The 20,659-nt window shown below is 42.4% G+C and overlaps 1 protein-coding gene across 2 annotated transcripts in view; it reads left to right on the plus strand.

Moving 5' to 3' along the window:
* NEK7 (NIMA related kinase 7) overlaps positions 1–20,659 on the plus strand; it is a 138,293-nt gene that overhangs the window by 78,851 nt on the left and 38,783 nt on the right. For both annotated transcript variants that reach the window (XM_019976442.2, XM_019976441.2), the window contains one exon: positions 1,164–1,274. In XM_019976442.2, the coding sequence (XP_019832001.1) occupies positions 1,164–1,274 (111 nt within the window). The remainder of the gene's footprint in view (positions 1–1,163; positions 1,275–20,659) is intronic.

A 20,659-nucleotide genomic window follows, 5' to 3' on the forward strand; every position in this document is an offset into this window, starting at 1 on the left:
CATCCCAATTAGACATATTCTAAATGTTAGATAATGCAAATGCATATTTGGTGTGATATATTGAGAATGTGAGCTGATCCAAGGGGTTCACATTATAAAAATAGTATTTCCATATCTTTTTTCCAGATTTAGAAAGGGTGGTGTAAAGAGTATGTCAGCTTCTCGCCCACTCAGAGAACAGGTCTGAGGTTTGAGTGCCTTCGCACTGCATTTGTTACAGTGAAGTTTCTGTTGAGGAATGCTGTGGCTTATGATGTGTTTTTAACTTTTGGATAAAGCTTGGATGATATTTATGCTGTCCATTTTTGTTTGTGCCCAAAATGAATCAGATTTATTAAAAAAGATAAAAAGTAAGCTCAAAATAAGCCATGCTTCCCACTGTCGACTTATTGTAGTTATTTCCTGGGACGAGAAGAAATAATGTATCATCACAGAGAATGTGGGAGGAAACCTATCTTCTATAAGTAGGAAGAAGAGAAGAAAAACCTGTGTATACTCAGGGATAATTCATGAATAATTTTCTTTGAGAAATGATTTGTCTTACGTTACCTTGGTTAAAGATTGAATGAAAAGATTGTTAGAAAAGATTGTAAATATGTGTAGACTAATGCGTATATTTCTACAAGGTGATTTTTTTAAAGATAATTTAATAATCAGCCCCACAGATAGGTTCAGAGTATTCGTAGTATTTGATATAAAGGCAATATTTAGATATAGTAGATGTCAGAGTTTTATCACTGGCTGAAGTTATACTAGGATCAGTCTTCAAAATAGTAAAAAGGGAAAGTGCACTTACCATTGAGTGCCTTTAAGTGATAGTTACCATTTAGAAGGATATAGTTTTTAACAATCGGCTATTTAATTTGGTCATTCATTTATATGCACAGTTTATATATTTGTTGGGCACAGCGGTACTTTTAAAAATTTTAGGTGTATAATGTACTCTATGATTTCTAAGAATATTACTAAAAAATAATTGTTGTATAGTTTAAATGATTATAAAACTTATTTCAAAATTTACTAGATGAAAGAAGAATACAGTCATGTTACGATTTCTGTAACTTAAAAATGAAATGCAGTCACTAATTTTATTCTTGTTACAAAACTGTAAGTGACTCGGGAATTTACAGTAAGAAGACTTTTTGATGCCTTTTTTTCCTCAGCAACTCAACCATCCAAATGTAATTAAATATTATGCATCATTCATTGAAGATAATGAACTGAACATAGTTTTGGAATTAGCCGATGCTGGTGATCTATCCAGAATGATAAAGGTAAGGTTTTTTGTTTGTTTGTTTTTTAAAAAAAAAACTAAAGATTTACTTTTTTTTGAGAGTTGTATGTTGCACGTACAGGCACATCGGATGCTTTAAAGACCTCACCACGATGCTTGACATTTGGTAGCCATGTAATCAACGGTAGGCCATGGTGGTGGTTGTGATTATGAAGCTAGGTACCTGGGGAAGTGGTCCCCTTGGATGCATGAACACTCCAGACCCAACTTGGAAATAGACCGAGGGTGTGTTGTGTATCAGCTGAAGGTACAGCTCTGCAGCTCAGCTTCTCCACGCTGGTCACCCTCCGTCCCACATGTCTGGGCGTCGGGCCGAGGGGCTGGCAGGGCCTGTGGAGCAGCCTGGCCGGGCCGCCCCTGCTCGTGGGAGGGACGCGCCGAGAGGAGAACGGGCCTCGCGCGCAGTCTTGGGTGTCACACCCTGATTTGACGCCTTAGAAGTCATTTAACTTTCTTTTCTGGAAGTTTAAGTGTTGGTCGCTCAGTCGTGCCTGACTCTTGCGACCCTGTGGGCTACAGCCCACCAGGCTCCTCTGTCCATGGAATTCTCCTGGCAAAGATACTGGAGTGGGTTGCCATTTCCTTCTCCAGGGTATTTTCCCGACCCAGGGGTCGAACCTGGGTTTCCTGCATTGCAGGTGGATTCTTTACTGTTTGAGCCCCTGGGTTGAATTTCACTGACAAGTTACAGAAACTGCCTAATGACAGTAGCCTAAGAACTGGTTATCCTTGGCCTTGGCCTAACTTAACGTCTTCTATGCGCCACCTTTCCCCCAAAACAGACTGACGCTAGAACCGACTTCATGGGGTCATTTTAAATGATCAGTTAATTTATACACACACACACACACATATATTTATATGTATGTATGTATGCACATATACACTCACAGCAGAACTCCGAAGAGTGCCCCCCATAGGAACACGATGTCAGAGGGCCATTGCTGTGTTATGTGTTGTTACGTGTATTTCTCCGTTGTATAAAATCCTGGGACTGACGTGGCAGCTGTGACTTCAGGTTCTCAGGCCTGAGACGTGAGGGGAGACAGGCACTCGGTGGCTGTGTTTGTGGGCACGTCACTGGATGCCCGCTGCCACCCCGTGTCTTCCGCTTCACGCCGTGGTCGGAGTGGCGTCTTAGGAACACGTGCAGGTGTGGGGAGGCTGGCCTGCGTGCTCTTCATTTGGCCGTCCCTGTGCGAGCTAACCTCCTCTTACTCTGCAAGCGGAGCCAAACAGTGCAGAAATGAGCCAAGACCAGCGGAATGAGAAAGCCAGTGCTGTGAGCTCTGAGCCTGCCCCAGCAGAGGACCCCCTCCCTCACCAGCATGTGGCAAGGTTCCTGGGCAAGGGGAGGGGGAGAATTCCTCACAGTGGACAAGCAGTGGAGCTCGGGTGTGCCCCGATGGGTGGCCGTGGCATGCTGAAGCCGCCACTGAGCCCACTGCAGTCGGGCATCTTTGGTGACTGGCTCACGTGTGTATTTGGCTTCCTCTGGTTGGTCCCAAGTTGGAGGCAGGGACAGAAAGTGGGGAAGCTGTCAGTTACTGAGTCCTGGCCGTCTGGGGCTAATTGTTAACAGGAGTTATTGTTTAGCTTCCTGGATTGTCACGAGAGAGAGCAGGGTGACCTCCTGCAAGTCGAACGGAGCAGGCTGGCTTCTCGGGCTGCTTGCTAGAGTGGAAGGGTTGGCTTCCTGACCAGGTTGCTGCGGATTGTGGTTCGAAGGTCTGTTTTTACATGTGCTCTGCCCGTTGTCTGTCTGTATATCCAGTCTCTCAGCAGATACTTGAGCACAACCGGTAGTCTGCCACGTGGCATTCTCGTAAGGGGGTTTTAGAAACAGTGTTAGGTGCTTTGCATGCATTATCTGTTTACTCTTTACAGTGGTTTCGGGAGGTAATTTTGACACCTAGAGAAGAGAAGTATCATTACTAGTAAATAGAAGAACTCTGAAATTAGGTTTGTCTGATGCAAAAATCCATGTGTTTTCCTTGAGAGGCCCTTAAGAATTTTTGTATCACAAAACTCCTTTGAAAAAATCAGATGAAAACCTTTGACCGTCTCTACCTGGAAAATGCTGATGCATACGCAGTTTGCATTCCATTCCAAGCCTCCGCAGATGTTCTGATCAAGGTGTTTGTGGATTTGCTAGCAGCGACCCTGCTTCCCAGTGTGAATTTAGCATCGGCCACTTAAACACTGTCCTATCAGTAAACTTCTTTTAGGCCCAGTTTCTTCATCTGTAAGATGGAGAGAGTTTTACAATTTCTAAATATAAAAAGTCTACATAAAAGGAAGGTAGTGTTCTCATTATCACAGAACACTATCAAGCTGACTGTCCCATGGTAGGATGACTCACTGCTCGTCAGCTTTCTGTTTTAGGGACTTCCCACCACTACCACAGAGAGCTAACCACCAACAAAAATGTGTCTTTGCAATTTAATTAACAAAGAAAGAAATGCAAATACACAAAAGAAAAATCTTAGAAAAACAGCAGTCTATCAAGATGAGACATATAAAAGCAGCTGTAAATGATCCCTCCCAGAGGACAGGGACCACAGGGAGGGCCCTGTGTGGACGTGGGGTGTCGCAGGCCCCCAGGACTCAGACAGAGACCCACGCTGAAGATAAGAAACTGGACCAACAGGAGTCCAGAGATAACGGGTCCACAGGCATGAACCAGATCAACCGGGAACGGAGGGCAGAATTCTTTGCTTGACCCTTTAGGAGTAAGAGTTACTTAATTACTTACAGGGAAGGAAAGTGGGCAAGTCCCTATTGGGCAAATGCCTGCTGAAGCAGATAAAAGAGACCATTTCAGTTGTAGAGTCTCACCCTAGACTGAGTGCTTGATGACTGAGGGGTTTGATGTTAGAGTTTGCTTTCTTGTTTAGTCTGCTTTTCTTCTTTCACACTTAAAGGCTGCCGTTCCTGGCCTGGGGCCAAGGCGTGCCTGCGCCTATAGCATTTACCTTGGGAGAATACTCCTGTCCTGCGACCACTGCAGAAAAGCAACTCTAGACCAGAGCACCTTACAGAAGCCCTGTTAACCTCTGTTGTCAGCAGACTCAGGTTTCTCTGGCCAGGTGAAGAAGGAAAAATTTGTCAGTGTGAACTTACATTTTTTGTGGTGATGAACTCAGCTCCGTGTTTAAACAAATTTGTCATAAGTTGACATTACCAAGGAAAGTTTTAAGCAACTGACTCAGTGGATCTAGTAAGACAGATTGAGAACAGAATTCTGTTTGTTAATGAGTAGTAAGTTAACCATTTATAGAATTGACAGCTGTACCCTTAAAGCTTCCATCCTGTGCATCCATGCATCGTGTAGAAGATGTGCATGTGCATCGTGTAGAAGATGATATGGGAAACTTTTTTAAAAGAAAAAAAAACTTAAAAAAAAACCTTGTTAGAAAGCATCAACTGATTCCTAGTGAGACGCTTGCAGAGCCACTCAGCGTGCTTTGGTGGAAGACGGAAGCGGCTCTTCAGAGGGTTAGCAGCGTCGTCCCTGAGGCCCCCCCACGGGCTCTTCTGTCAGCCTGTCCTGGTCTTGTCCTTCACCAGAGCGGCCACCAGTTCGCCTCTCAAGATAGACGACACTCTGGTTCTGGTTTTCCAGGTCCTTGGAGCGCTTCTCAAGGCTGAAAGTCGGATTATCAAATCTGTAGAGCTGATGGTACTCTCAGCACAGTGACTATAACAGAAAGCTTGCGCAGTGTGCAGAACGGAAAGTTTGACTCTGCAGTTTCACATGAGTGGAATGTCTTCACATCCTGATTATAGTCCTGGGAGTCTTTTGCAGGATGATATTTCAGACCTGATCAAATGCCTAGTTGTATTGGGAAGGAGTAATTTATTCACTTGGGAGAATCTGACCTGTGGAATCTCCCCAGGTCCTTCAGCAAATAAAACCACTCTGACTGTGGATTGCTGCATTTCAGTTGAACACCGAGTTGTGACTTTTCTTTTCATTTGACTTAGTAAGCCTGCTGCTGCTGCTAAGTCACTTCAGTCGTGTCCGACTCCGTGTGATCCCATAGACGGCAGCCCACCAGGCTCCCCTGTCCCTGGGATTCTCCAGGCAAGAACACGAGTGGGTTGCCATTTCCTTCTCCAATGCGTAAAAGTGCAGTTGCTCAGTTGTGTCTGACTTAGCGACCCCATGGACTACAGCCTACCAGGCTCCTCCATCCATGGGATTTTCCAGGCAAGAGTACTGGAGTGGGGTGCCACTGCCTTCTCCGCTTAGTAAGCCTAGAGTTTACTTATTATTTTTTTTAATATATAATGTCTCTCATTAGTTTTCTCAAGTGGTGAATATCCTTAACTTTCCTCTCTATGTTCTTATCTCCCAGATTAAGCACTGACTTTTACGTGCATAAAGCCTTTCCAACTTTACAGTCTGTCTTTACAGTTCAGTTCCGTTGCTCAGTCGTGTCTGACTCTCTGCGACCCCATGGACTGCAGCGCGCCAGGCTTCCCTATCCATCACCAACTCCTGAAGCTTGCTCAAACTTATGTCCATCGAGTCGGTGATGCCATCCAACCAACTCATCCTCTGTCTTCCCCTTTTCCTTCTCCCTTCAATCTTTCCCAGGACCAGGATCTTTTCCAATGAGTCATTCTTTGCATCAGATGGCCAAAGTATTGGAGTTTCCGCTTCAACATCAGTCCTTCCAATGAACATTTAGGACTGATTTCTTTTAGGATGGGCTAGTTGGATCTCTTTGCAGTCCAAGGGACTCTCAAGAGTCTTCTCCAACACCACGGTTCAAAAGCATCAATTCTTCAGCGCTTAGCTTTCTTTATAGTCCAACTCTCACATCCATACATGACTACTGGAAAAATCATAGCTTTGACTAGACAACCTTTGTTAGCAAAGTAATGTCTCTGCTTTTTAATATGCTGTCTAGGTTGGTCATAACTTTTCTTCCAAGGAGCAAGCATCTTTTAATTTCATGGCTGTAGTCACCATCTGCAGTGATTTTGGAGCCCTCCAAAAAATAAAGTCTCTCACTGTTTCCACTGTTTCCCCATCTATTTCCCATGAAGTGATGGGACCGGATGCCATGATCTTAGTTTTTTGAATGAGCTTTAAGGCAACTTTTTCACTCTCCTCTTTCACTTTCATCAAGAGACTCTTCAGTTGTTCTTCACTTTCTGCCATAAGGGTGGTGTCATCTGCATATCTGAAGTTATTGACATTTCTCCCAGCAATCTTGATTTCAGCTTGTGCTTCATCCAGCCCAGCATTTCGCATGATGTACTCTGCATATAAGTTAAATAAGCAGGGTGACAATATACAGCCTTGACGTACTCCTTTCCTGATTTGGAACCAGTCTGTTGTTCCATGTCCAGCTCTAACTGTTGCTTCCTGACCTGCATACAGATTTCTCAGAAGGCAGGTCAGGTGGTCTAGTATTCCTATCTCTTTCAGAATTTTCCACAGTTTGTTGTGATCCACACAGTCAAAGGCTTTGGCATAGTCAATGAAGCAGAAGTAGATGTTTTTCTGGAACTCTCTTGCTTTTTTGATATCTGACAGTATATATAGAAAAATACATACTGATACATGTATTCTTTTTCAGAAACATATCACAGTGCATTTTATTATTGCTTCATTGATAAACAGTTGGACTATTTCCATTGTTTAATTTGTTCAAGGAAAGCTCTACTACAAAACCTTGTGTATTTTAATACAACAGTCTCATACACAATTTAACAGACAATTACAGATGCTTCTATAAAATAGCTGAGTAATAACATATGTATTTTAAATCATAACAAATACTGCCAAATTGTTTTCTCAAATAGTTATACCAATTTGTAACCTTTAAAAATATGCTCTTTAATTCTGTATTTACCGGACATTGACTGTGTGCTGTCTTCCTGTTATATGCCTTCTTGGAATTCATTGTCTAGGAGAGAGAGGCATTTGTCTGATGCTCAGAGAACTGTACAACCAAAGTTGTAAGTTTTATAAGGTTGTAGGATAAATTAGAGTGGTAGTTTACAACAGAGAGCCTAATCTAGACAGGGAGCTTCTGAGGGCGAGAGGAGAACTTGAAGCACTGGTGTTACATGACTGTGATGTAGGTGCTTAGTCTTAGTGAGCTCCAGTCTCCTTATCTGTGAAATTGGGTTAATAATTATCTGCCTTACTGTGTCCTTATAAGGGCTTAATTGTATACATATGTATATATAACTGTGCCATTGGAGGAGACTCTTGAGAGTCCTTTGGACTGCTAGGAAATCAAACCAGTCAGTCCTGAAGGAAATCAACCCTGATATTCAATGGAAGGACTGATGCTGAAGCTCCAATACTTTGGCCACCTGATGCGAAGAACTGACTCACTGGAAAAGACCCTGATGCTGGGAAGGATTGAGGGCAGGAGGAGACATGGGTGGCAGAAGATGAGATGATTTGATAGCATCACTGACTCAGTGGACATGAATTTGAGGAAACTGTGGGAGATAGTGGAGGACGGAAGAGCCTGGTGTGCCACAGTCCGTGGGGTCACAAAGAGTGCACACGACTTAGAGACTGAGGAACAATGGTGTATACATGTATTTGTTTTTGTAGGTATATGTACAAGTATGGCACCCCACTCCAGTACTCTTGCCTGGAAAATCCCATGGACGGAGGAGCCTGGTGGGCTGCAGTCCATGGGGTCGCTAAGAGTCAGACACGACTGAGCGACTTCACTTTCACTTTTCACTCTCATGCGTTGGAGGAGGAAATGGCAACCCACTCCAGTGTTCTTGCCTGGAGAATCCCAGGGATGGGGGAGCCTGGTAGGCTGCCGTCTATGGGGTCGCACAGAGTCGGACACGACTGAAGCAACTTAGCAGCAGCAGCATGTACGAGTATATGCACATACTTATAGTTACCTGTGCTGTCTGAATATGTGACAGCTATTCGATAGGTATTACTGGAATGTGCGTTACTCTGTTTAAATGCTCTGGGTATCACTTCTCCCCTTTCTTTTCATCACTCTTCACAGATGACAGCCTGCCTCCTCTTCACAGGGAATGGGCATCCTCAGTCAGGGATGCCTTGCCCTTCCCAAGGCCTCACTGCCGGACCACCCTGGCCCTGTTGCCGCTTTCCCTGCTGGGCAGGAGGCGCTCCTGTGTATCCCCCCACGTGGGTTCTTTGTCCTGTCTCTGCCACGGGTATCAGAAACCTCAATCGTGTATTCTCGGACCTGAGTGCATCTTCCTGTGCTGGCATTGAGCACACTCATGTCCACATGCACACATGTCCCTCTTCACGCATTCACTGATGCATCTGAGAACCCTGTTTCTAGCGGGAAGACAGAAGGACAGGCGAGCTGATGTGCAGGATGTCCAACGTCAGTCAGCACCGCGAGGAGGACGAGGTCGGGTTCAGAGAGGGCGCTGCTGTCCAGACAGGTGACTAGGGCGGCCCTGCGCCTTCAGTCCTGGCGTTCCTGCTGCCACCAGGCTTCTGCTTCCAGCCGCCCATGTCCTGTGTCTCCCCACCATTGGCCGCTCCCTGCTGACCCGGTCTCAGACACCCCCGGGGCCCGCATGTATGGGCTCTGCTCCTCTGCCTGAGCCCTGGCCCCATCCTTCCTCCTGGCCCCCCCACTGCCCAGAGTCCCCCAGCGCCTCAGTTTTCTCCCCGCCTCTCTGGACACTCCTGATTCTTCTTGACTGTCGTTCTCTTCCTCCCGGTCTTTTCTGGCTGAGCTTTCAGAGCTTCAGTCCAGGGCTTTCGCGGTTTGCTTTTCCCTCCTTTCTGGGCTGGCCTTGCTCGTTCCTGTGCATCACTGACTCCCTAGGCTCCCGGGAATCCGGTTCTTGTCTCTAGCGTGGAGCTCTGTCTGCACCCTGAGCGCATCATCGGAGCCCCCGCGTCCGCCCAGACTGCGGTGCTCCCCAGGGAGACCCTCTGGAGCTGGCCCACACTCAGAGTTGTTTCCCTCCTTCCGAATGCTGCTCCGCTTTCTCCATCAGCTCCATGTCCACCCTCTCCCCGAGGGAAGGACCGGCACCTGTCCCCTGGAACGCGACATCCGCTTCTCCGTCAGTCTCTAAGAGAGGTGAAGAGAAACAGAGAAGAAAGGCCTCTGCCCCAGACCGCCCTGGCGCCCCCGGTGAGCCCGGGAGCCGCGGGGTCCAGAAGAGACCCTGGGGAAGGCGGCCTGTGGCCTCCGCACAGTCGGCGCTCCGCGGACACCTACTGCGCTCGGCCCCGCCCCGGGCGCTCTGTCCCCGGGCTGGGCGTGTGTCCGTCAGTCCTGCCGCTCCCCGCTCATTCACCACTTCCTCAGGAATGGTCTCTTAGACCAGGACCAGGGATGGTGTCTCAGGACTCCTTACACCGTCGTGCACTTGCTTGTGGGGCGGTTTTCCTGTCTGGATTTCCCGTGTCACCTTGTTGAGTGTGGGGACTGCCTGCTTTGCTCCCTGGGCTGCTTTCATTTTCTAGGGAGCGCCTGGCTGATGGCAGCAACTCAGGAAATGTCTGGGGACGGTGTGTGTGAGACCCGAAGCCCTCTCCTCTGTCCGCCCCTCTGTTCCAGGGGCCCGTCGGGAAACGTGGCTGGTGGCTCCTGCCGTTTCACACTTCAGTCCCACGAGGACTTGCTCACATCCAAGTGGAATGTGGCAGGGGAGGAGACAGCGTTCTGATACAGGAAGGGGCTTTTTGGCCCTAAGAAATGCTAATGTTGTTTCCTCAATCCTCTAATTTGTGCTCTATGCCATTCTTTATATAAGACTACATTACCAAAAAATAAAAAATGATAGGGACTTCGTTTATGAAGGAGTGTGGCAGTGACTTGAGCTTTGCAAAGGATAGCAATAGATCCGATCCGAGGAGCGTGTTCATTTCTTGATGGTACGTGATACGTAAATCACTGTGCATCACAGTACCCCACTGTATCAACGCTCCCGCTTAATTGGGGTGGAAGTGGAAAGATCGCTCCTGGTCTGTATTCCAGGAAGGAACCTCTGGATAGCATTGCATCAAAGATTTTTACAAGTAAATAATTAATTGGTTTAGAGCAGGCTGACAAATATAATTAAGCAATTTACAGCTGAAATATTCAGTATTTCTCTAATTAGTGACAGAGGAGTACCTGAGGCTGTGGTCAGATGAAATACTTCCCAGATGAGTTGTAAGATGAAAGGAAATCCAAAATTTTTCATCATGTATTTCTTTATCATCAGTAATCAGAATTTTAAAGGAAAAGATTCTTACAGAGTGGCGATTGGGTTACAGTTTATCCAGTTGTGATATATATGCTGTACATTTTCTTTACTGTATCCTAAATTTAACCAGTACATGTTCCACTTTGTAGTATGCCTTATTAATACTATATATTTCACTTTTCTGTTGCTTAGAAACATATTTGGTGATGGAGACTTAGTATAGAGGAGATGAGAGACTAATCTCAGAACTATATAAACACGAGCTTTGTTCATTTCACTTTGTCAGTAGAAATAGTCTTAAAATGTATTTAAAATTTTTGTAGTCCATTTTTCCAAAATATATTATTTGAACTATTTATAAGTTCCTATATTTATAATTGCTTTTTAGAAAGTCAGATTGAGTCAGAAGAGAATATAAGTTTATATAGTTCACATATTTTTTTAAAGCTATATTTTACTAAAATATCAGTAAAACAAAATATAACCCAGTATAATAAATCCCTTGAAGGGAAACTCAGAAGTTTTTTAATCTGCCAAAAAATTGTCATACCGCACCTCACTGGCTAAGAGGAAAGTGAATATTATTGTTACAGATGTTTTTTAGTGACACACGCAATACAGATAATTTAAATTGAACTCTGTTCTGTGCCAAGAGTTTGGCACAATTTAAGATAATTACTTAAGGTTATCTCTTCCCCCCACCCAATTTTGTTGAGCTGTAATTGAAATACGTGACAGGGTAGGTTTAAGGTGTGCAGCATAATGGTTTGACTTACCTGTATGATACTGTGACATGAATATTGCAGTAAGTTTAGTGAACATTCACCATCTCATCGAGGTACACTGAAAAGCTAGAATGTTTCACTCTCAAACCCACCTGAGAAAACACTTTGGGTGCTGATTTTCTCTTCATTACAGTCAGTTCGTGGTGCAAGCAAGTGACTTTTCTGAAGGAAACACTGCTTGGATCTCCTTCCCAGCTGCTTATCTAATAGAACACCCAGGTTCATAATGTGCTGTGTGGGTATGCCTCTCACAACACACAGAACGGCCAGTTCACACAGCTGCCTTTTTTGGAAGATTCAGTTAGCCCGAGTGCATTTTCAGTGCTGGGACACTGCAGGGAGATGTGCTGGGTGTGAACCAGCCAGTTGTATCTGCCTGCAAAAACACTTCTCACCCAGGAAGAGCTAGAATGTTTCACTCTCAAACCCTCCTAAGAAAACACTTTGGGTGCTGATTCTCTATTTGCTGGTCAGTTCTTGGCGCAAGCAAGTCACTTTTCTGAAGGAAACACTGTGCTTGAGTCTCTTACTCTGAGCTCGTCTAATAAAGTCCCTAGGTTGATAATGCATTGTATGGGTATGCCACTCACCACCCAGAGAACCACCAGTTCACACAACTTCCTTTATGGAAAGGTTCCGTTTTTCTCAAGTGTGTATTCAGTGCTAGACAATGCTGGGTGTGAACGTGCTAATTTGGGTCCACTGGCCAAAACAGTATTCTCACCCTCTAAATGCCGAAGTGTTTCACTCTCAAATTCACCCAAGAAAACAGTGTGGGTGCTGATTCTCTCTTTACTAGAGTCAGTTCTTGGGAAACAAGTGACCTCTGCAGGAAAATACTTGATCCCCTTACTAGGAACTCATCTAATAGAACACCTAGGCTCATAATGAGTGACTTCTCTGCAGGAAAATACTTGATCCCCTTACTAGGAACTCATCTAATAGAACACCTAGGCTAATAATGAGTTGTACAGTTGTGCCACTCACCCCCAGAAAACAACCAATTCATACAGCTTCTTTCTTGAAAAGGTTTAGTTTGTCCAGATTGTGTATTTTCAGTCTGGGACATTGCAGGGTAATATGCTGGGTGGGCGGAGCAGGCAGTGGCATCCCACTCCAGTACTCTTGCCTGGAAAATCCCATGGACGGAGGAGCCTGGTGGGCTGCAGTCCTTGGGGTTGCTAAGAGTCGGACACAACTGAGCAACTTCACTTTCACGCATTGGAGAAGGAAATGGCAACCCACTCCAGTGTTCTTGCCTGGAGAGTTCCAGAGATGGGGGAGCCTGGTGGGCTGCCGTCTATGGGGTCGCACAGAGTCGGACACGACTGAAGCGACTTAGCAGCAGCAGCAGCATGCTGGGTGGGAATCTATCAGTCGGGGTCTATTGGGACATACAGTGTGCTCACCCTGGGAAAGCTAGAATGTTCACCCTCAGAGTCACCAAGGAAATCACTTTGGGTGCTGATTGTTCAGTGCAGTCAATTCTTGGTGCAAACTAACAACTTTTCTGAAGGAAACACTTTTCTTGGATCTCCTTACTAGCAGCTCATCTAATAGAACACCTAGCGTCCTAGTTCCTAGCAAAAAAGGAAAACTTTTGTTTTTCTTTTGATGAGAACCCTTAGGCTTTACTCTCCCAGCAGCTGTGCTGTATCAGACAGCAGTGTTGTCTGGAGCATCATGCTGTGCATCGCACCCCTGGTACATACTTACCTTAGAGCTGGAAGTTTGTACCTCCTGACCCCCTTCATCCAGTTCCCCCGTCACTTAACCCCTTGCCTCAGGCGACCACAAATCTGATCTTTTTTTTTTATGAGATTGTGTGTGTGTTTGCGCATTTAGGTTTCATGTGTACGTGACATCATGCAGTATTTATCTTTCTCTGTCTGACTTATTTCACTTAGCACAGTGCCTTCAGGGTTTGTCTGTGATTTTGCACATGACAGGATATCCTCGTTTTTTATGACTTTATAATACTCCATTGTATACATACGGCAACTGCTTTATTGGCCAATCAGTTCAGTTCAGTTGCTCATTTGTGTCTGACTCTTTGCAACTCCATGGACTGCAGCACGCCAGGCTTCCCTGTCCATCTCCAACTCCCAGAGCTTGCTCAAACTCAAGTCTGTTGAGTCAGTGATTCCATCCAACCACCTCATCCTCTGTTGTCCGCTTCTGCTCCTGCCTTCAATCTTTCCCAGCCTCAGGGTCTTTTCCAGTGCTGCGCACTTAGTTTGTTACCATGTCTTGGCTGCTGTAAATGATGCAGCAATAAACGTGGGGGTGCAGGTATCTTTTCACGATAGTGTTTTCGTTTCCTTTGGATATGTTCCCAGAAGTGGAACTGCTGGATCATATGGTAGTCTTACTTTTAACTTTTCAAGGATCCTCCATACTGTTTTCCATGGTGGCCGCACCAGTTTGCCAGCCCAACAACTGTGCACAAGGGTCTCTTCCCCACATTCTCACCGTGTTTGTTGCCTGTTGTCTTTTTTTGGTGGCCATTTTAACATGCATGAAATGGTATCTCATTGCAATTTTGATTTGCATTTCTATAATGACGAGTGATGTTGAGCATCTTTTCATGTTCTTACTGGCCATTGTTTTATCTTCTTTGGAAAAACGTCTACTCAGGTCTTTTGCTTGTTTGTTAACTGACTTATTATTTTTAGTTTGGTTATTTTTTGCTATTGAGTTGTGTGGGTTCTTTCTATATTTTGGATAGTAACCCCTCATCAGATACATTTGCAAATATGTTTTCCCATTCTGTAGGTTGCCTTTTTGCTTTTTGATTGTTTCTTTGCTGTGCAGAAGCCCTTTAGTTTGATGTCACCGTACTTGCTTGTTATTTTGCTGCTTATGCTCTAGGTTGTCATATCGAAAAAATCATCGTCAAGGAGCTCTTCTGTGTTTTCTTCTAGGAGTTTCAGTTTCAGGTCTCACATGTAAGTCTTTAATTTGTTTAGAGTTAATTTTTGTGAGTGGTGAAAATTAAGGTTTCAGTTTTATTCTTTTACATGTAGATGTCCAATTTTCCCAGCACTGTTTATTGAAGAGACTGTCATTTTTATATTGAGTATTTTTGGCTCCCTTGTCAAATATTAGTTACCTGTAAATGCTTAGGCTTATTTTTGGGCTCTCAGTTCTTTTCCATTGGTCTGTGTGTTTGTTTTAAGCCAGCACCATCCTGTTTTGATTTCTGTAAGTTCATAATGTGGGTCTGTCAGGAATTGTGACACCTCCCACTTTGCTCATCTTTCTCTGTATTGCTTTGGCTTTGGGGGTGTTTTGTGGCTCCACATAAATTTTTGAATTGTTTTGTCTACTTCTGTGATAAACTCCATTGGAATCTTAATGTGGATTCTGTTGAATCTATAGATGGCTTTTGGTAGTATTGACATTTTGATAATATTAATTATTCTGTTTATGAACATGGGATTCTTTTCCATTTATTTGTGTCTTTGATTTGTTTCTTCATCTTGTAGTTTTATGAGTAGAGGCTGTTTACCTCCTTAGTTTTAAGCTTACTCCTAAATATCTTATTGTAAATGGAATACATTTAATTTTTTCAGATAATTCACTACCACTGTATAGAAACACTACTGCTTTTTGTATGTTAATTTGTTTATCCTGTGACTTCACTGAATTTGTTGATTAGAACTGCTTTTTTGATAGAGTCTTTAGAATTTTGTTTACCTATAAAATGATGTCATCTTCAAACAGAGACAGTTTTACTTCTTCCTGCTCAGTTCTGATGCATGTTATGTGTTTGTTTTCTTGTCTGATTGCTCTGACCGGTTCTTCCAGGGCTGTGCTGAATACAGGTAGAGAGAGTGAGATCCCGCATCCTGTTCCTGAGTTAGGCCCTCTCTTCTTAGTCATAACATATTTAGATACAGATTTATTCTTAAATCGTCAACTTTATATTTTCTATGGTTACCACTTGTGTGGCATTTCCTTTAACTTTGGTAGGAGCGTTAAGACTCTTTTCCTTTATAAAACATAAACTTAAAAAAAATAAAATAAAATAAAACATAAACTTAATTTTTTGTATTGATTTTTTTTTTGCTGTCTGTAGAAATGCACTTTTTATTTGTTTTTAATTGCTAATTATCACAAACTAGCCGCTTAAAAGACAAACATGTTATCTCACAATTTGGGGGGTTAGTGAGTTCACATCCTGCTTTATGGATTCTCTGCCCAGGACGCTAGAAACTGAAATCAAGGCGCCAGCTGGGGCCACGATCTCACCTGAGGTTTAGGGTTCTCCTCCTCGTTGACTGGATTGTTGGGAGAATTCAGTTCCTTGTGGCTGTGTGACTGATGTCCCTGCTCGCCTCGAGTGTCAGCTGGGAGCCATCCGCGAGGCCGCCTGTCCATCTCTGCAGCTAGCAGTTTGCTCCCTTATGGCCAGCAGGAGAGTCTCTGGCTTTGAATTTCTCTGAGTTCTTTGAAGAGCTTACCCAATCAGATCAAGTTCACCCAGGATAATCTCCCCAATGATTAACTCAAAAACTGCTGATTAGAGCCGTCATTACATCTGCAGAATCCTTTCTGTCACATAAGATAACCTAATACGGAGGGGACAGTTCATCACGCTCATAACCCAGCTCACACTCGAGGGGAGAGGTGGGTACACCACAGACTTTGATAAATTACTGAAAACATCAACAAATCTTGGAGATAATTATTATCTTTAATTGTTACAACTTGTAAATCTTGTTCACCTTCTTAGTGTGGTTGTTTGTTTTACATCTGCAGACATATTCTTATCTGTTCTTATCCAAATTTAAATGCTGTACTGGAAAGAAAAGCACTTAGAAATGTCTTCTACACTCTTGACCTTTGGATCCTTAAAGCAGTAAAGTCTCCCCAGCAGTGCCATCTATCTTTGTTGATGGTGATTTATGGCTTGGAGGGTACAGACATGTCCATTTCAGCATCTGGCCTAAAGTGTGCCGCCCGAGCCAGACCACAGGGAGAATGGCCAGTTCTCCCAAGCACAGCCTGTTTCCTGCGGGGTCTCTTACATAAGGTTGCCACCTATCTTATGTTATCTTATGTCTTCAAAATTATTCAGATGTCTTAAGGTTGCAAATTAGTGGCACTGTCTGGAAAAAGCTATGCAGAACTGAATATTCTATACATAGGTACCTACACATCATGCATGTACACCTGTGTGTGTGTGTGTAACCAAAAAGGCTTATGTCTGTGTGGTATGCATGTGTAGGTATGTTTTACAGCAGTATTTTCATAGAAGCAGTATTGCTGATAAAATTGCCCTTGGGTTTTCTTTGAAACCTAAGACACTTGGTGATGAAATAATATTGAACTTTCAATGTATTAAAATTGAAAATTACGTGCCATAATGTAAGCACAGTGAAAAGGGGGGTAAGTTTTAGAACTGTGTGTAAGTTTTGAACTGTGTTTACGTAGGAAAAAATTAGAAGGGAACTCTTTGCTCCTACTTGAAGGTAATGCTGGTGGAAAGTTGCCTTTGTGAATTTTATGCACACAGACAGCGGTGCTGGTAGGTGAAGACGAGTAAGGGAGAAGGGGCTCAGACTTCTGGTTCATTTTCTTTCGTTCATATTTCTACTGAGAGACTTTTACTGGCTCCTTATTGTCCCACTGTTTTCCTTGTCCATTAAGAATATATTTCCGTATTCTCTCTTCACTGTTGTCTGGTTTAATATAACCAGAAAGACGTCATCAGAGAGACAGGCGCTCTCGTTTGCCTTTGTAGCCTTCCACGTCACCCTAAAGATGGACTTGCCGCTTTTTCGTCTCACCGTCCGTCTCTAGTCTTCTAATGCAATAGAGGCAACGTGTTAAGCATTTTCAGATATTTATTTCCCCATCAGCTTTAGGCGCTTGGAAGCTTCCATGTTATCCACACGGCAGCAATGCAGTATGATTCCTCCTAGTAATTCTGATATATTCCTACCTTTTTTCATTGATTTTTAAGAACTATTCCAAGCTTCCTTGATACTGATACACCAACATTTAGAAGGAAACTTTTTGGGGTTAGGGGAAGAACATTGTGACTTTATAGGAGCTCATTTTTCTTGTTTGGTAAATAAGGTTTTCTCTTTTTTTACCCCCAAGGCTCAATTACTCAGGAAAAAAAAATCTTATATGTTTCACATTTTCTACCATAAGATAAAATATGTTTTCCACTTCTATTGTTAACCTGTATGATTTTGACTTTGGGGAATGGATGGATTACATTGATAGTCTATTAAATTATAATTAGAAGTAGCTGAGTACACTTAGCTTTCTGACATTTATAGGAAAGGAAAAAGAGAATAGAGCTTGGGTGGGAAGTATTTTATCAACGAGGATAAAATTAGATGCAGGTGTTGTTTTTTTGTTTTTTGTTTTGTTTTGTTTTGTTTTTTAGTGCTCCCCGATTGCCAGGCCCATTCTACTAGCATCTTCTAAAGCAACTTAGGATACCTGAATTCTATTCAGAGTGCCAAGGGAGAAAATGTTCACACATTGTAGATTAGTATCACATACCAAAATTCTACATAACTATTTTACCCGTTTATACCCAATGGCAAGTACATGTACACTTCATGAGACCTTCTTATGCCCTTGGAAGAAAAATGTTTCCGTAGAAAGATTGATATATAATAGAAATCACACTTAGAACTGCCAGTTAATACTTTCAGAAGCATCCTGCCTTTTCCATCATCTAGTCTCTCTGCATTTAAATCTTTGAAAGAAGCACTGTGAAATATGTAGTCTTATAAAAATGCAATATAATTACAGAGATGTTTGGGAACATAATATTGCTTCTGTTGGTAAAGGTTTGATCTAATTACCTTGTAATTACCTTATTATAAAAATCTGACCTGTCATCTCATGTGAAGACCATTCAGAGGATTAACTGGACCTCTGGGGATCTCAGAGGTCGTATGATTGTTATTTTTGCTTTGTTGTTATTAGCTGAAGATTTTAAGGACCGGACATACTAAAATTTGTTATTTTTCAGTGTGAAAATGTGCCAATCAGGCATTTGTTTTTTGTGTTTTATTCGTAACTGAGATATTTTAGAGGCAGCAGGAGCAACTTAACTCTGTTCATTTCCAAAACGGTTTAATATAGTGAGGAAACCAAGCCCCAGCAAGGTTAAGTGGCTTCTTCAAGGTCACACAACCATTACTGCCAAGCCTCATCATCAGGTCTGTTATGAAAGGTGCATATGGATTATGTGAGTGGCACATTAGACGTTTGACGACACTCTCGAGCAGGAAGTAGTTCCTAATATTGAACATAAATCCCCTACTTCCTCGTGTTAGATACTTGGAAGAGATGGAAACCGGCTGGTGCCTGCAACGCCAGTTCTCATATAGCTTCATTATTTCTTACTATTTAATTACCGTTTCTCCTAATCCTCTTCAAGAACGACTTGCCTCCCAGGATTGTGTGTGTTGTTCTTTGGTTTTGTTTTTTAACTACAGCAGTACGTTGTTTCCCAAGGGTGTTGGTTATGTGCTTCCTGGGACCAGCTGACACCGTCCCGCGTCCCCGTGGAACAAGTGACCAGGAATCTCTAGCTGGTGAAATAGCGCTACACTCAGGGCAGGGCCTGTGTGACCGTGCGGGCCGCACACTCACGAAGCAGACCCTGCGGATCTGGGTGTTTTGTCTGAAACGTCCTTCTTTATACATGAACATACCAAACTGTAGGGTTAGATGTTTTGATACACTACAGAAATCAGCTTGTTTTTTTGATCCAACAAGATAATTTTCTGTTCTTTCTCTGTTGATGAGTTTATACTGTGTAATAGTGATAAAAATTTTTCCCAAGATTTCCCAAGGAGGAATGCTGGAATTGCAGAACGTAGAAATAAGAAATGTATGTTCTGCTTGGAGTGGGAGTGTCCAGACTGAGGAGTGATTCCTCCCCAAAACTGGTACTTGATAAGCAGTGTCTGCTGTATAATTTGGTTTTGGGGCCTTTAGTTTGTAAGAGAATGTTTGACAGTGAAAAAAAAAAGCTGTGCCGATTTTCCAAAACACCTTTGCGTGGAGGCAGGCTGCATCAGCTAGCCTCACCTTAGTGACATTGCGTGTTTTACCAAGGATGCTGAATTCCACCTAGGTGAGATGTTGGTCATCTTGTTACACATAAGTGAGAGAACAGTATAATCTGATGTTTGCATATGCGTTTACAAATACACTGGTTAGCTTTTTGTTACATCTGGTTTTCTTTTTCTGATATGAATACTGTTCAGTGTTTGTTTGAATGTTGAAGGAGGTAGAAAATATGCTCTTAAAATAAACAGTATTTTAAGCTTTGCATAAAAAAAGATGAACCCACTTTAAAAATAAAAAAAAGACAATAAAAATTCTGTCCAAATGATCAGGTATATCTGAGTGCTCATTTCTGTCTTTCATGACTTTTTAGATATTTTATTTTCAGATATAAGAGGTTAAAATTCTGTTTTATAACATAGTAAAAGTGACTTATCTTTTAAATTTTTTTCATAGAAATCTTTGTTAATAGTAACCCTTTAAAATGATTTAGCTTTATTAAAAACATACCACATGACAAATAAATGTACGTTTTTATTCCTATATATTGGTATTACATTTACTTCCCCCAAATCTGAAGCTGAATTGTCTTTTTTCAGAGAAAGATAGGATTTTTGAACAATAATGCTATTTGACTAGATAATTACTTTAAAAAGATATGTATATTTTAGAATAAGTAAAGAAAAGGTTGTTTTTTAAAAATATATTGGCATTATGTGAGTTCTTGTTTTATAGTGCTAATATAAATTTTACCAGAATTCAAATTTTTATTGCCTTTTTTCTATTCATCCTCTTAAGAGATAGCCAACAGTGCCACCATCAGAACAGACAGGCTCTTCTCATCATAGGTATTGGTTTTTCTGGGGAGGAAAAAAAAAAAAATTTTTTTTTTTTTTTTACTCAAGGCTGGTTGAAAAACTGTATGTTTAAATAGACATGGAAAAAATATTGGGAGATAACCAATGACATGTTAAAACTGCTTTTATTTTATGATTGATTGAATCAAATTCATAAAATTACCCTTCAAAAACATTTTACTAGTTTGGATACTTACATTTGGCCAAGTCATTCTGTCTAGCTAGCATTATATTGATGCCAGTTCATTGTTAAAATCTTTTAACTTGTTGAAAGAAACAGTCCTTGGCCTGATCACATCTTCCATTTTGAGGGCAGTTTTCTCATTGTGCCCTGTTTTTAATATACAATTTATTTTTTAATAACAGAACTTTAAAGGTAAACTGTCAGGTTAATTATAATTATGATGATTTCAGAATCTATATTGAAGCATAAAATTATTCTTTCATGGTCTGATACTTACATGATATGGTATATTTATTTTTGA

The sequence above is a fragment of the Bos indicus genome, chromosome 16 (genome assembly GCF_029378745.1).
Source record: "Bos indicus isolate NIAB-ARS_2022 breed Sahiwal x Tharparkar chromosome 16, NIAB-ARS_B.indTharparkar_mat_pri_1.0, whole genome shotgun sequence".
NCBI classification, from domain to species: domain Eukaryota; kingdom Metazoa; phylum Chordata; class Mammalia; order Artiodactyla; family Bovidae; genus Bos; species Bos indicus.